At 37.6% G+C, this 17102-nt stretch overlaps 1 protein-coding gene and 1 long non-coding RNA gene across 2 annotated transcripts; both read left to right on the top strand.

The window, feature by feature from the left end:
- Window positions 1-321: 321 nt before the first annotated feature.
- LOC102204720 (adhesion G protein-coupled receptor E1-like) lies at window positions 322-7784 on the top strand. Its single transcript, XM_005745364.1, has 18 exons — window positions 322-660; window positions 2144-2227; window positions 2508-2651; window positions 2762-2914; window positions 3032-3160; window positions 3294-3337; window positions 3441-3524; window positions 3743-3896; window positions 4100-4222; window positions 4306-4496; window positions 4602-4763; window positions 4868-5062; window positions 5870-6087; window positions 6179-6239; window positions 6324-6415; window positions 6545-6713; window positions 6795-6884; window positions 7211-7784. Exons 1-18 carry the CDS (start codon window positions 630-632, stop codon window positions 7250-7252), a joined length of 2166 nt encoding a protein of 721 aa, XP_005745421.1. The 5' UTR covers window positions 322-629; the 3' UTR covers window positions 7253-7784.
- Window positions 7785-11207: 3423 nt separating this feature from the next.
- Window positions 11208-16425, top strand: LOC106456392 (uncharacterized). Its single transcript, XR_001290524.1, has 3 exons — window positions 11208-11288; window positions 11388-11440; window positions 16362-16425. It is a non-coding gene; the product is annotated as an uncharacterized LOC106456392 (long non-coding RNA).
- The last annotated feature ends 677 nt before the right edge of the window (window positions 16426-17102 follow it).

Below are 17102 nucleotides of genomic sequence, written 5' to 3'. Positions count from 1 at the left end.
AAAGTTCAAGTGACAAGTGAGCTATAGCAAAAAGAGACATAAATTATCAGGGTTGCATAATCTAGTAGCATATTGCTGCAGCTGTGCAGTCGTCAGAAATACTGGATTTCATCTGTCACCACACCGCACCCCTCAAAAAGTTAGTTCCTAAAAAGCAACTTCTGGTTGTACTCCCATAAAAACTTCTGCGTCAGAGGACTGATCTTATTACTGTGTGTGTTAGAGTGAGCAAGAGAGAGAGAGAGAGAGAGAGAGAGAGAGAGAAACTCCTCCCAACTAAAATTCACAGTCACCACTCTATGTCACCCCAGTAGTCAGACAGGCAGAAAGAGAAAAGGGATAGTTCAGTCTGTGAAGGGATGTGTGTTGTTGGGGAGTGCTTCAGTCGCTGAGTTATTGGTTTGCTGCTGTCAGCATAAACGTTAGCTACTTTTTCTATATCAGTTCATTTGACTGGTGGATTAATATTTATTATTTTTCAGTTTTTTAAATTACAGTTAAAGAACCTTTGAAAGAGTTGAGAAGAAGAGAAAAGGTTGGGACAACCTAAAAGCAGATCATTCTGCAGTTTTTGTCTGGGTTGGTTAAACTTTCTTGAAACGAGTAAGGACTCTTTTTGCTTCTTCACCATGACGTGCAGATGGAAGCTTCTTATACTGGGTGAGTCACATATGTGGGAGATGGAATGGAAAACATTATCTTTTAAGATTTTTTTTGTAAGGATCTGAATTTAGGATGAAACTTAAACAAAAACATTTTCACCATTTTCATTGAACTGCTGTCTAGTAATACTTAAGCTGTCTGAAATAATGTCTATGTCTAAACAGCAGTTTTTGCTTTTCGGACATAGAAACTCTTGCTTTTTGTTGCATTTGTTTAGTCACTTTTCTTTGAGATAAAGTCAGGCAGCATATTGTCATTGACAAAATTATAGTAAATGAATAAAAGTTCTCAGAGATTTTCTCAATTTTTTGTCGAATATCTCATTTCATCTTAACTATAATTCCAATTTTTCATGAGACATTACAACCATGTCACATTCGTGCAAAAGCGGGCAACTCACCCAACAAATTCCATGATATAAAAGCCCAGTTATTACTTTCTTGGCTGACTGCGCATCATGCTACACATTAATTCTCACTTCATTACTGTCATGTGGTAAATATTCTTTTTAAAAAGTGTTTGCTTCTTGTTTCTGAATGACACAGTTCTGACAGCTGATAGTTTTTCTAAAAAGACACCAGGGACTGTCGTTTCAGTGCACAGCACTGCTGCCCTTTTGTGAAGAGGCTGAATGACCGCCTTGTACATGTGCAGGTTTCCTTTGAGAGCTTTACTAACCGTATGCTAAGTCAGGGTTCGAGACTCGCTTAGAAAAGAGATTCTTAAAGGTTTCACTGGTTAGAAAACTAATATTAAGTTGACCTTTATACTTAATGTTTCTTCTCTTCTCCCCATCCTCCACCATCCTGTCAGCTATACAGAAAGTTATATTAAGCAATTGAACAATTTAGCAATGTTTTAACTTCTTCAAATTAAGTTGGGAAACAAATGATTAAGTGTTGCTGCATCTAGCAACCAAACGTTTTAAACTGGCAACAGTTTTCTTTCATGGAAAAAAATAAACTGTAAACACAAGGACAGGTGTTTCATTCTCCACCCCCACCCCAAAAACGAAAAAGATGCAGCATATTTCTGAGCCATAACAATAAATTAGTTATTTGTTTCAAAGATTATAGTAAATTTCTTTGTGTTTTTAAATAGCCAACTTTATACTGCACCCATCAGCTGTCAGTTAGGAGTTCAAAGTAAATGGACTGTGCAAACTCCCAGATGTAATAATGGTTTATTTTTGTGCTCTGTCATGTAATGTTTTCTCACTCATAGGAAGCACAGTTCTCCAGACACCAATGTGCTGTTTATTTTGAATCATATTTCAGACGCAGGAATAATGTGAGGAAATTAGGATAGAGAATGAGGGCCTTTGCTTTTTCTTCCCAGATCTTATACTATCACAACCATTTTTGTGCAATTTATATGATAAACAAAATTCATAATCAGAATAAAACATCAGGATAGATTAATGTTCAAAAGGTACTGAACCATAGTATACTAAGCTGACAGTTCTCTGCTTGTTTTTCAGCTCTGTCTTTCTTCCTCATCATGGTGCTGTCAGTATCAGCAGACTGCCCTCAAGGATTTCTCACAAAGAAAAAAAACTGCATTGGTATGAAAATCTTTACAAAACAAAACATCAGACACTTAATCAGTAATGGAAAATGTGCAAGCTGAGCAATGTGTGCATTTTTTATTTAATAAATAATCTAATATTATCTATTAAAAAATTTTGTTAAAAAAGAAATAATTAAGATGTGTTTTAAACGTTTGATAGAAAAAGTTTTAAAAGTTTTGATTTTTCAAGACATTTTTTTTAATCTGTAACAAATTCATATCAAAGAACATATTTAGGCAAATACATCTTTTCTAATGTTTGTGTTTTTACAAAGACATAGATGAATGCAATGATGCTGTGAAGCCATGTGGACAAAATACAAACTGCACAAACACAAATGGGAGCTACTACTGCCAATGTAAAGATGGTTTCAAAAGAAAGACAGGGGAGGTGAATTTTAAAACTGTTGCATGCGAAGGTAAGTCATCTCAAATTTATGGTGATAACAACTCTGTGGTTGGATGGAGAAAGTTTATGTCATACAGTCATAACTTATGTAAAGATTAAAGGTCTCTTCTTTTTCAAAAGATATCCATGAATGTTTGGAACGCAAAGACATCTGTGGACTTAACGCCAAATGTGAGAATGCAATCCCCTATTACTCGTGCACCTGTGATGATGGATTCATTTCTACTACTGGGAATAAAACCTTTCGTCACGATCAAAATGCTACATGTGAAGGTAAAATGTTGCTCTCATTGGTGCTGCCATTTTAGAGTGAGCTCTTCAGTTTAAGGTGATGGCAGAGGATTTTTTTTTTCAGAGGTATTCTTACATGTCTTCTTCCTGCTGCTCTAGATATTAACGAATGTCATAAAGGAAATCCCTGTGGTCAGAATGGATTATGTAACAACACACAAGGCAGTTATTACTGCATGTGCAAGGCAGGGTTCACTAACTATGGCAACAAAACGGCACGGTGCACTGGTGAGAATACTGTCCATCATCCATTATTAAACTGGGGTTCTTCCCAGTAAATGCATCAGAAACAAACAGAACACTTATTGAATACCTCTGGTCATCCGTAAGCAAATTTATTCATTAAACTTTCTTTCTTCAGAATCAAACTGTGATGTTTTCAAAGCTCTAAATGGGCTGGAAGAGGTAACTCCACATCACAAATACTATAAAGTATCAAAATTCAGCATATATTATGAATAGAGTTGTCTCACATTTTTGTTTTATCATCCACCAATCTCTCTTCTAGAAACTTCCCATTGTGAAGCAGCTCAATAAAAGCTGTCAGGAGCTCACAGGGGACAAAAGTCAGACTGAAGAGGACTTATTGAAGGTACTACTAAATTCAGAACATTTTAACCTTACTGCAAAAAAGTCATCAAGTTTCTTGAAACCAGGCAGGAAAATAATGCTCTGCCTCTTTCAAACTGTCACATGATGCTCAGATGTCTCATAGACCGTTTACACTGAGGTAGCCTGAAAGTCTGCCTCAGTCTGCCTCTGTTTCTTGTTTCTCATGGTCTCCTCTCTCATTCCTCTCTTTGTCTTTAGAGATTTCAGTCAGAAATAGATCAGCTCTTGTCCAGTAAATTTCTCAAAGACAGAAGAACAGTCTCCATCTTTCTGGATTTGGTGGAGATTGTTCTGAGGCTAATTGGAGCCGTGACGAAGATGCCAGGGAGAAACACAACTTCCACTCACACAGGTTTAATATAAATTTGCATTTGCAGCAGAATTTAAAAGAAAAACAAACCAACAAACAAATATGTCCAATTCAGGTAGATATGTTCAAATATGATAGGAGCTTTTGCCTAGAGCTTGTACATTTATTATTAATTACATTTTCTTCAGCATTATTGAACAAGCAGTGTAAGATAAGAAAAAGCAACAACATTTATCTGGTTTCAGAGCTGAAAATGCTGGTACATCATGGGCCTGTTATATCCAAAAGAAACACAACTTTATCAACTAAGCATGCTCAGTTGGACATCCAGATGGAAATGGCGGCTGGAGAACCTGCCTATTACCCTGGTAATGACAACAAATATCAAATTTGTAGCCAATTTCATCACGTTATGACACACTCCAATTATTTTCTCCTTTTATTGTTTCAGGGTTTACAACAGTGTCCTTGATGAGCTACTCAAACCTGGAAGACTCTACAGATGGCTTCTTTGATGGGATCAAACCACAAAAGAACCAGAGCTTTAAGATAAACTCCAAAGTGGTGACTGTCACTGTTAGCAACAAAAATACAAGCCACCTCAAAACGCCAGTCAAACTGACTTTGGACCACTTGATACAGGTAAAGAGGAGAGCTTACTACTAATGTTTAGGGACTGTGTTAATCTACGTTGACAAACAGGAACAACAGAACAGTCAGTATCTCTGGTGTATATCTGTTTAACAGAAAAATCAAACGCACATCTGTGTGTTCTGGGATTCCTCGGTGAACGGAGGATCATGGTCTGATCGTGGCTGCGATGTGGTGAAGTCAAACCCGGAATATACTGTGTGTTCCTGTAATCACCTGAGCAGCTTTGCTGTACTGATGGCCCTCTATGAGATGGAGGTTAAAACTAATTATATATACCATAATGCTTTTAGTTCAGAATAAGTTTAAACTTCAACCCATTTTCATACAATAATGTTACCATTCTTTCTCTTCCACAATAGAATAAGTTCGAGTTGCAGCTGATCACCTGGGTGGGCCTGTCCATTTCACTGATTTTCTTATTCATCTCCATCCTGACATTCTCAATGATCCGCTCCATTAAAAGCACAAGAACCACCATCCACCTGCATCTCTGCATCAGCCTCTTCATAGCAAACCTTGTCTTTCTAGCAGGAATCTCTCAGACAGCGAACAAGGTAAACAGAAACTCCACTCTCCATTAGCATTTATGCATTAGCAGAAGTTTCTGCCACCTTCAAATATAACAGAGAACTGTATACTAAATTGCAGCAAAGCTACTGTTAAATACCCCAACTCTTTGACCTTTGGCTGAAGGAATAACAACACTCAGTGTATAAATGCTCAATCAACAATCTCTTTAATCAATACAATTCTCTTTATTCCATACAACACTTTTAACATTACAAATGTCCGAATGGGAGATGTGCACGGGAGGGTGTCCGGCAAAATCTCAAAGTGTCCGACTGTTTCTCACATTCTTATAGCTTCAGCCCTCCTCCAAACTAAGCATTCACATTCTTTCTCTCTCAGTGAGCCTAAGTTACAACCTTGGCTTCCTGTGCAGTATGTTTTGTTCTTTCTACAATCAGAAAAGCAAGGCCACGATTCTCTGCAAACAGTATTCTCTTTATAAATCAACAGTATGAAGTACCATAGGATAGTGTAATTCATTCACAGTAAATCAGCAGTCAAATGTAATACAAACCAGTCTAATCAATCTAATAATTTCACCTTCTAACTATAGTATAATGCAACCGAAAACTATATAATGATTTCATAAGCTTAAATCAGAGGTATAATGTAGCATAAGACATTGTAATAATCTCACACTACTGAATTATTCATAAGAGATATTAATAAGAGATATATAATAGACACATAAACAATTGAAGAATTTCTAGACATTTCTCCCTCTTCATATTCATCCACATTATTCATGTCTGTTACCCTGATCCTCCTCTTTCCTTCACTTTCCCTATTAGGCTGGCTGTGCAGTGGTAGCAGGAATCTTGCATTTCTGCTACCTGGCAGCGTTTTGCTGGATGTGTCTGGAGGGCATTCAGCTGTTCAGGATGGTTGTCCTCGTCTTCAACACCACCTTTAAAACCCTCCACATGATGGCAGTTGGCTATGGTGTTCCAGCTGTTATCGTTATCATCTCTGTCTTAGCTAATTCTGGAGGATATGGCACTAAGAGATAGTAAGTTTCCCCAGTTCCAATTATATTGTTCTATCGTTAATTCAAGTTTGAATTACTTACTTACTTACTAAACTCTTGATGTGCATTTCAGTTGTTGGCTAAATCTGGAAATCATTTGGAGTTTCTTTGGGCCTGTCTGTGTCATCATCATTGTAAGTATTTAAATAATTATTGAGTTTAATGTGATCCAAAATGGTGACTTGTGTTATGTTTAAACCTCATCTTTGGTCTTTCAGATAAACATTTTCTTCTTTCTCATAACTGTGTGGAAGTTAGCACAGAAGTTCTCAAGTTTAAACCCTGATCTTGATAATCTGCACAAAATAAAGTAAGTCACAACTCAAGCTGCCCACGCTAAACGCCCCATGCAATTGCTGTGTGGAAAGTATAACGTAATCTTTTGCCTCACCAAAGTACCTCGCACATGACATGTATGCATCTTTGTTGCCTCCTGCAGGGCATTCACCATTACTGCAGTGGCACAGCTGTGCGTTTTGGGCATCATGTGGATCTTTGGTTGTTTCCAGTTTGAGGAAAGCACTGTAGCCATGTCTTACCTGTTCACCATTTTTGGCAGCCTTCAGGGTGTTATGCTCTTTATCATGCACTGTCTGTTTTCCAAACAGGTTAGTCACATTTGTCTCAAAAGTAAGGGACGAGTTCTGCTGTCTTTAGTGATGCCCATACTAAAGATTTTCTGAATTTAGGTGAGAGAAGAATATGAAAACATCCTGGCCAGATTCTGTGTGCCTCAGAAGAAGAGCTACAAAGAGTTCAATTACTCCAGCAAAGCTCAAGTAAGCAGCTATTTATGTTTTTTTTTCCTTTTTTGACTTTCTCACTAAGCAATATTAAAGTGAAATGAAACATTTATTATAGAAAATTCATTTTGATTTGATTCATTTCATTTCATTTTGAACATTTGATCTGTTATGGAACTACTACTTAAATTTTAAACCCTAACAAAACTCAATTCTTTCCCATTGGTTAAAGAAGAAAATAAAATGTTATACTTAATGCTTTTTCATACGTATACAACTGTTCCTCAACTGTTCCCTATACTTAAGGAACAGTTGAGATGGTTTTCACAGCTGATTGAACTATGCCCCTTTGTCATCTTCAGGCATCCAAGAGCAGCCAGGACACAGGAGAGTCTCATTTCTGAGAAGTTAAAACCTGACTTGAGACAAACTCTGATTTGCTGGAGACTTTCAGTTATTGGGACATATTGACATCGCACTTATAGCGCATCTGTTTGCACCTGTTTGCTTTGTTGCAAAATGTTGTAAATATTATCATTCTTTACTATGTGTGGGCCTTTTATTTTAAGTCACTGAGTTATCTATTCAAATCATTGCAACTTACAAAATCCTTACAAAAGAAGCATTTTGTTACGTTTTTCAAACAGGAAATTATGTAAGCAGTTTTAGAAGCATAAATCTACAAGTATTAAAAATTTCAGATATGAAAAAATGTTTTCAGATTATCATAATTGTGTAAAGACCTGTTGTATCAGGTAAATCTAATAATGCTAATTCTTTAATTCAGGTACTGTATTTAATGAGCAATCTGAAACATATTTGCTGAAAAGCACCTTCTTCAACCACTTCCTCAAGCTTCTGAAAGACCCACAATAAGAGGACAATTATGAGACCGAAACATATATTTAAATGTTTTAAAAGTTTGTGTTTATATTGCTGAGCAATTTTCGTGTTTTCATTCTTGACTGCATCCATTCTCTGTGTTTTATCATGAAGCTATTTTAGAAGATTGTAAAAAAATTTTAATGCATTTACAGTTTGCAATTACTTCTTTATTTATGTTTATTGTTAAAAACCTTTTTTTAAATTAATTTTTTAATGTTCTGCTAAAGGTTTTAGGGTAAATACATATTCTGATGTATATCATCTTTAGTGATTTTAAAATGTATCGCATTTGATATAGAGAATAAACTAGCAATGAACACCAGAAAGACAACTTTTTGGCCATTATTTCAGAACACAAAGCTTTAATTCAATGTTAAAGCATTTTCGTAATACAGACTGCACCTTATGGTGTAATTTCCCCATATTTCGCATATGATTTCAATGTCATCTTTTTGAAATCAGGGTATAATTTTCATAAAGTACATCCTTAGTAGACAATAACTTTAAGTTTTATTTTATATTATATAATATATTTATTATATTATATATTTTAGAGGAAAAAGACATTTGAAGACATTTTAAGTCCTATATAATTTCAGTGTATTTTAGAAAAAAAGAGCAAATAATGTTTCCCGATTTTAGGTTGGAATTAGAAAGTGATTCTTGATGTTTATGCCATAGTTGTAGTAAATAGTCAGTTTTACTCTCATGCACAGTTGACTGTATCTGATGAAGTTTTGATCTGACGTTCCTGCATTATAATTATAAATGCAAAAAAGCACTATCAAATATTACAAGACTTAGGCTGTGTGACTTCCAAGCGATTTAACCAAAACATGTTTATATGTTTTATATATTTATTTATCTTTGTTTTCTGTCATAAACATTCAGGGTCCAACAAGATGTCTTTCAAAGGAAAAGAAAAATATAAAAATAAAATGGATCTTTTGGTGGAGAAGAAGAAATATTGCCACTTCGAGAGTGTTTCAGATTCCTTTTTTAAAAACTTCTTATATCTTGAAAGTTTCTGTAGTCAGGTGAACTATGCAGTTTTAGACTCTTTAAGATAATGTTTATGTTTTCATGTTAAATTGGTCCTGTAAATGTAGTTCCATTCATTTACACTGCACACATTAGGGGCTGCTTGGCAGACCAGATGGCTGAGTTTTCTTTAACATCACCATTATATTATATTATATTATATTATTAATACAAATGTAAATTAGTACCAAATATCATTATTGGTTAGTACAGATGCTGAAAAAACATGTGACTCAACCGATCCATGCATTAGGTTTTCTTAACAGTAAGAGACATTGAGGTCTATCAGCTGGTTATGAACTGTGAAATTGTTAGTGAACATATGTTTCAGTCATATCCAGCAGTCAAAGGGGGACTCAAACGGGGGCTCTGAAGTAAGGGTTCACAGGTTTATTTACAGCAAGTGAGTACAAAGATTCAGCACAATGACTTTCATGCAGTGAGCTCTGTGGCCAGGTCAAACATGGAAGATCACCGATTCCTTCTCTCCACATGACTTTTTCTTCCCAATTTTCCACACCACAGTTTCTGCACAAAGAGAGATTGATGACTAAAGGGCACAGCAGGTAAGCACAAGAGTAACACTGTAAAACTTGAGGAGCCACGCTTTGCAGACACAGACCAACAACTCAAGTGAAGGAGTTCCTCCATCTTAAGTAGCAGCTGGTGATGGGTGAGAATAGACAGTTGAGTTAATTACCTTCAGATGTGTGAAACCAGAGTGCTGGAGCTCAGGAACAGGTCTCACCCCTGAAACACAAGGCAAAGGTCTCTCTCTCACACACACTCTCAACTCGAGAGCCTGCTGGTTTTGCAGTGGGCTCTGTTGTCAGATAAAGGCAGTGTGCCACCGCTGCTCTGTGGGCCTCTCATGTTCATGCTGTGGTTGGTTCGTGAGCCAGCCACAGAGGAGTGCGAAGTTATAACATATAAAGAGCTGAAGTGAAACCAAGTGTTAAAAATAACAAAAATAAAGTGTCACTGCAGCCCAAAGGCAAGTTTAGTTTTGAGCACCTCTAAAAATAATTATATTAATAATAGTAATACTTATCCATTTTAGTAGTATTTTCTGACATTGTCTTCAAATGTTATATTTTCGATATGTTATATTATATAAATCAGTCACATAGATCATGTCCTCCAGCAACGTGCAGTCAGCAACTTGGAGAATTGCACGGTACCGTCTCCTGTGGGTGACCCCTCACCCCTCTGCCCGACGGAAAAATGTACACAGACAAACACATCTGTAGCAGCATAAAACCCACTTTAGAGTCCCTTGGTGGAGTGCTGGAGAGTTCTCCCTCCAGGGGCTCCATTGTTTTGCTGGGGGACTTCAATGCCCATGTGGGAAACAACAATGAGACCTAAAAGGGCATGACTGGGAGGAATGGCATGTCTGATCTTAACTCAACTGGTGTTCTGTTATTGGACTTTTGTGCTAATCACAGCTTTTTCATGACGGACACCACGTTCCAGCATATGGACACCCAAAGTTGCAGATCAGTGATCAACTTTGTTATTATATCTTCAGCCGCCATACTGGACATTTGGGTGAAGAGAGGTGGACAAATATAATGTACCCAAACATATAGTGAGTGTACACTGCTGGCACAGATCATCTCTGGCAGAGATTCAGGAGCATTCAGAAAAAGGGTGAGGAAATAGCCCCTCTATTGCTGAATCTGCTGCAAAGAGCTGCAGCTGCAAGGTTCAATTCAATTCCAATTTATTACAGCGGCAAATGAAAACAACAGTTGCCTCAAGGCGGTTTATACCTTAATGTAAAGACCGTAATACAGTAAAACAAAGAAAACAGACAAAATTCCAACAGTCATATGACCCATTATGAGCAAGAGCTCTGGTGACAGTGGGAAGAAAAAACTCCCTTTTAACAGGAAGAAACTTCCAACAGAATCAGGCACAAGTACATGTGCCTTAGTCTCACTGTTCTTGTCACTTGTTTTACTTTGACAGGCACCTGTCATGTGTGCATCATGTTCAGTTTTGCTTCCCCTGTCTCTGCCCTGATTTCCTCTTGTGTATATATCATCTGTGTCTCCCTCCATCCAGTGACGAGATCTCCCTCATTTCTCTGGCTGTGTCTACTGTCTGTTTGTATTTCCCAGTTTAGGTTCCCTGTTGTTTCCTAGTTTAATGTATTCTGTGAATCCAGGAATAAGGCTTCATTTTGAGTTCAGTTCTGTCTCTGAGAGCTGCATTTTGGGTGCAATCCTGCCTGCCAAACACAGTTTCATGACAGGGGTGTATTCTGAAGTGCTAGCAAATAAAGTGCTGCTATACTGTTCATGTAAAAAAAAAAAAAGAAGATACATAGTCTTGAAAAAATAGTAACGGAAGCAGGAAGCGATAAACACAGGGTCTTGTCACCACAGTGACACTTTATGGTGATAAGCATTGAACACCCCTGGCGGCATGATGATATGGGCGGATAAGAATTTGACGTGACGAGAAAAGACAGACAGCCAGAGAGAGAAAAAGACCTGGTCATTCTATGTAATGTTAAGATCTTGGCATTTTTAAATATATATATTTGTTTTACAATATTAGTCTAACTTGTAGCTACTTTTACATTTTCACTGATTTCATCCATAGAGATCTGCACACTGCTTCCAACATAACAGGCACGCGGATCCTGCTGATACTGGGTGAGTCACATCGATCATACATTTGCACAGGAGTAACAGGGGGAAAATATTTTATAAGAAGTTACATACAAACCTTTCATAGCTTTTTTCATGCTTTTCATATTAAATCTAATGTTGGATCACAATTTTCAAAATGTAATTTTTTTTTGCAATTACTCAACTACAAGTGGACTGATGCCTTGTAATACAGTAATATACAGAAACTATATGCACAGATCTGCATGTTTGCATGTGCAGGAATTTATTTTATATATACTATAAATGAAAATAAAGATCACCTTTCACCATAACACCTTCTAAACCCTCTTTTTCCGCTTCCTTTCTCAACTGCTTCTCTCCATGTTCAAATATGGCAGTGGCTGAACTACGAGTCTCAATAAAGTATGCTTCATTTGTCTCCCTAAAAAAAAATAAACTGCTAAAACAGAGGGAAAAAAGATGCTAATGGGTATGTTTTAATCCTGTTCTCCCACATCTTGGTGAATATAATAACAAAATAATCATGTTCATTATCTATGTTAGTCAATGATTTTGTGTTTTATTTTGATAGTTTGTCTTCTGTGTCTTATAGCTAGTTCCACTTCACCTGTCTTGTGGTCTTGAGTGTTTTGTGTCTTGCTACCTGTGTTTCCCATTTCCCTCATTATCCCTTAGTGTGTCTGTGTGTTCATAAATAGTGTTTTTTCCCCTCCGTCACAGTTTCTATCATGCTCACATTGTATTTCCGTGTGGCATTTCTTTTTCTGGGTTTGTGTTTATGGAGTTCTGGATTTTTATCCATAAACCCGTGTTTTATTTTTAGTGAGTCTTTCTTCATGTGTCTGCGTTTGGGTCCTCATTTTCCAAATCCTGACAGATCGTTTTGCTTCTGTCCAGAACGTAGGGTTAGTGGCTTGAAGCTAGGCTTAAGGACATGATGGATGATGACTTACCTCAAAAGGTTAACATGCAAAAAACAAAGTGAAAACATGAATTAATTCATTTAAGATGACATATTTCATTAACTGACTAACATAAAATATGTTTTTACTTTCTTTCTTTTTAAATGTTTTGTTTTACACATGGGAAGCTTTAGTTTATAAAAACAAAGTGGGATGAAGGCTTCACAGGAGAATGTGAGCATCTGCCTAACAAATCTGACACATGTATTCATTTCTGAGACAGGGGAAAATGGTGCTACAGGTGATTAATGTGAGCACTTTTATTTTTGCTTCATAAAACATACTACAGATACTCTTAGAAAAACCTTCTGATGAGCGGTGCTTTTTGTGTTTGCGTAACAAACTATTTATAAAATTATCTTTCCGTGTTAAAGAAATGTTTAAATGTTTTTATGCTTTGCTTCAATACTGATAATGTTCATATTTTCACTGTGCAGCTCAGCTTGATAAACATGAAACTGCAAGCCTTGTGATAAGGCCACAAGATCAGCACACAAATGCACATTTGCAGAAGCTGATAGGAGCTTCACCGCACCCACACAGCCGCAGAAGTTGACTCGCATTATTTTTATTATTCTTAGAAAATGACTTGCTGCACACACACATACACACGAACATGAAAAACAGGAACCGCTATCTATGCTTTAATTAAAGAAAACGCCTGCAGCTGGGTGTGAGTCTCTCTGTTGAGCTCTCACCCGTGCACGTTAAAAATTCTCTCCAAGTGTCTAAGTGTCGTTTCTTCACCTGAGTGTTTGATAATTGTTGATATCCTTGACATTCCGTTATAAAAGATAAGCATCAGTTCAAACCTATAGCTCCACTCAGTTTGTTATCAGGGCTGTTTCTACAGCCTGTTGCATGTTGTCTCCATGTTGTCCTTCAGGTCTCCCTTTTGTGAGTGCTACATTGTTTAATAGACTTTTTTTTTGTCATGCTGACTGTTTTCCTGTGTATGGCCATTGCTTTTTTTTAAACTGATTTGAACTGAGGGTTTTACCCTGTCTCTATGTGTTCTGTGTTTTTGACCTCCTCCTGCAGTAATGGTGAATTACAACTTCACCATAATAAAATTTACATAAATGAATAAATAGTGTTTTACCAACCAAACTTTGATTTTTAAATAATATCCAAGCATAATGGATTATTACTGCTATCATTTTGGTAACTTGGGAATCATTCAGTCTGATAGATGCAAATACAGTGGGGCAAAAAAGTATTTAGTCAGCCATCGATTGTGCAAGTTCCCCTACTTAAAATGATGATAGAGGTCAGTAATTTGCACCAGAGGTACACTTCAACTGTGAGAGACAGAATGTGAAAAAAAAATCCATGAATTCACATGGTAGGATTTGTAAAGGATTTATTCGTAAATTAGGGTCGAAAATAAGTATTTGGTCACCTCAAACAAGGAGAATCTCTGGCTCTCACAGACCTGTAACGTCTTCTGTAAGAAGCTTTTCTGTCCCCCACTCGTTACCTGTATGAATGGCACCTGTTTGAACTCATCATCTGTATAAAAGACACCTGTCCACAGCCGCAAACAGTCAGACTCCAAACTCCGCCATGGCCAAGACCAAAGAGCTTTCGAAGGACACCAGGAAGAGTATTGTAGACCTGCACCAGACTGGGAAGAATTAATCTACAATAGGCAAGCAGCTTGGTGTGAAAAAATCAACTGTGGGAGCAATCATCAGAAAATGGAAGACATACAAGACCACTGATAATCTCCCTCAATCTGGGGCTCCACGCAAGATCTCATCCCGTGGGGTCAAAATGATCATGAGAACGGTGAGCAAGGATCCCAGAACCACACGGGGGGACCTGGTGAATGACCTGCAGAGAGCTGGGACCAAAGTAACAAAGGTCACCATCAGTAACACACTACAACGGCAGGGAATCAAATCCCGCAGTGCCAGACGTGTTCCGCTGCTGAAGCCAGTGCATGTCCAGGCCCGTCTGAAGTTTGCCAGAGAGCACATGGATGATACAGCAGAGGATTGGGAAAATGTCATGTGGTCAGATGAAACCAAAGTAGAACTTTTTGGTATAAACTCAACTCGTCGTGTTTGGAGGAAGAAGAATACTGAGTTGCATCCCAAGAACACCATACCTACTGTGAAGCATGGGGGTGGAAACATCATGCTATGGGGCTGTTTTTCTGCCAAGGGGACAGGACGACTGATCCGTGTTAAGGACAGAATGAATGGGGCCATGTATCGTGAGATTTTGAGCCAAAACCTCCTTCCATCAGTGAGAACTTTGAAGATGAAACGAGGCTGGGTCTTCCAACATGACAATGATCCAAAACACACCTCCCGGGCAACAAAGGAGTGGCTCCGTAAGAAGCATTTGAAAGTCCTGGAGTGGCCTAGCCAGTCTCCAGACCTCAACCCCATAGAAAATCTGTGGCGGGAGTTGAAAGTCTGTGTTGCTCGGCGACAGCCCCAAAACATCACTGCTCTCGAGAAGATCTGCATGGAGGAATGGGCTAAAATACCAGCTACTGTGTGTGCAAACCTGGTAAAGACCTATAGTAAACGTTTGACCTCTGTTATTGCCAACAAAGGTTATGTTACAAAGTATTGAGTTGTATTTTTGTTACTGACCAAATACTTATTTTCCACCCTGATTTACGAATAAATTCTTTACAAATCCTACCATGTGAATTCATGGATTTTTTTTTCACATTCTGTCTCTCACAGTTGAAGTGTACCTCTGGTGCAAATTACTGACCTCTGTCATCATTTTAGGTGGGGGAACTTGCACAATCGGTGGCTGACTAAATACTTTTTTGCCCCACTGTATATAAATGCTGTAATAGATTAAGAGCACTTGAACATGTTGTCCTACTCAAGGACCATTTAAACCTGCATATCAAGTTTGCAGCCGGTAAATAAGAAAATGTATGAGCTTTTGGTCATACATTGCCAGTATATATACTAAATGTAATGTTAGCATATATCAACATGGTTCTACAAAACAAATTACATTCTTTCATAGCAAATACAGTTCAGTTCTTAGAGGAAATACAGTTCACCTCACACCACACTGGTGATTACTGATGGTACTGTTGGCTGAATCTGAACTTTGTTTTCTTTCTCTAGTATACTAGAGAAAGAAAACAAAAAAGTTCAGTATCAAGTTTCTATTTGTTACGTCCCCACGATGAGGTCGAGGGGTATGAGTGTGGGGACCGGTAGCAAATGGGTCCAGAGCTGAATGAAAGGAAACCAGACAGAGTGCTCAGTATATATTATAGCTTTATTACAAATAATCTTAACTTAAAGAGCCGGCAACACCGTTTTACCAATAATGCCAAAGAAACAAAGGAAGCAGTCGCAGCAACAAAGGAAAAAAAACTACCAAACAAATAAGGGAGACACTTCCGGAGCCCACAAGCCCATCTACTCACGACTCGAAGGAGCCTGTCCAAAACCTAGGGGGAAACCGTGTAGCGCCACAGGGGGAAGAAAACCAACTCACTCACAGTTCATCCCCAGCTTATATAGCCTCAGAGAGGTGATTGCTGACTGGGCCCAGGTGGTAAATGAGGCTAATCAAAACCAGCTGTGTCCTGGGGAGAGAGAAGAGTGAGAGAGAGACAGAGGGGTGGAGCAAGAGAGGAGGAGGCGGAGAGAGAAAACCACAGCCACACAAGGGCAATTTCAAGAGGAGGCCCTGCTAGGGCCCTAACCAGCCATTTTGATTTTTAAATGCATATCAAATTCATTTTGAAGCATATATTTGTGCAACTACATTGTTTCACATTATTTTTTTATAGATAAAAATTACAAGCCATGTAGAGAAATCTCAAATTCATACTGAAGCACATATTTGTACAAATTCATCCCTCAAATTTCTGTTTCCTTAACAAAGATATAAATGAATGTGAAAATTACAAATGGTGTGAAGAAATTACAGTCTGCAACAACACAAATGCAAGTTTCCACTGCCAATGTTCTCTGCTTGTTTTTCAGCTCTGTCTTTCTTCCTCGTCATGGTGCTGTTGGTATCCGCAGGCTGCAATCCAGGATTCAGCATGAAGAAAAAACAATGCATGGGTATGAAAAACAAAACATCTGACACTTCTGTGTGCATTTTCATTTAAAAAATAAAAACATATAACATGTATAATCTGTTAAAATTATTTTTATGAAATATCAATAACAAGTATGTATATCAAACTTTTTTGTAGCATCAAAATTCATTTTGAATTTAAAATCTATTTTAAATTCATATTGAAGCACATATTTATACAAATACATCCTTTTGCATTTCTGTGTCCTTAACAGTGAGTCTAACAGTGAGTTACAGTAAGTCAGCAAATAAATGATTAAGTGTTGCTGCATCCAGCAACCAAAAGTTTTACAAACTGGCAACAGTTTTCTTTCATGGAAAACAATAAACTGTAAACACAATGACAGGTGTTTCAGTCTCCACCCCCTCCAAAAAAGAAAAATGTGTGGCATATTCCTGAGCATATTCAGCTGACTGGGTGACAATAAATTTGTTATTTGTTTCAAAGATTACACTAAATTTCTTTGTGTTTTTAAATGGCCAACTTTATACTGCACCCATCAGCTGTCAGTTAGGAGTTCAAAGTAAATGGACTGTGCAAACTCCCAGATGTAATAATGGTTTATTTTTGTGCTCTGTCATGTAATGTTTTCTCACTCATAGGAAGCACAGTTCTCCAGACACCAATGTGCTGTTTATTT

The sequence above is a fragment of the Pundamilia nyererei genome, unplaced genomic scaffold, assembly GCF_000239375.1.
Source record: "Pundamilia nyererei isolate P.nyererei 1_Seehausen unplaced genomic scaffold, PunNye1.0 scaffold00158, whole genome shotgun sequence".
Lineage (NCBI taxonomy): Eukaryota > Metazoa > Chordata > Actinopteri > Cichliformes > Cichlidae > Pundamilia > Pundamilia nyererei.
This window is presented reverse-complemented; position numbering and strand designations above follow the sequence as displayed.

What these genes read in the sequence shown, in the direction of transcription:
- LOC102204720 (XM_005745364.1), top strand. Translation starts at nt 630, where the DNA reads ATGACGTGCAGATGGAAGCTTCTTATACTGG. An exon ending in TCTCTCAGACAGCGAACAAG is followed by an intron (nt 5,063 to 5,869) that starts GTAAACAGAAAC and finishes TTTCCCTATTAG; the next exon opens with GCTGGCTGTGCAGTGGTAGC. An exon ending in CTGTCTGTGTCATCATCATT is followed by an intron (nt 6,240 to 6,323) that starts GTAAGTATTTAA and finishes TTGGTCTTTCAG; the next exon opens with ATAAACATTTTCTTCTTTCT.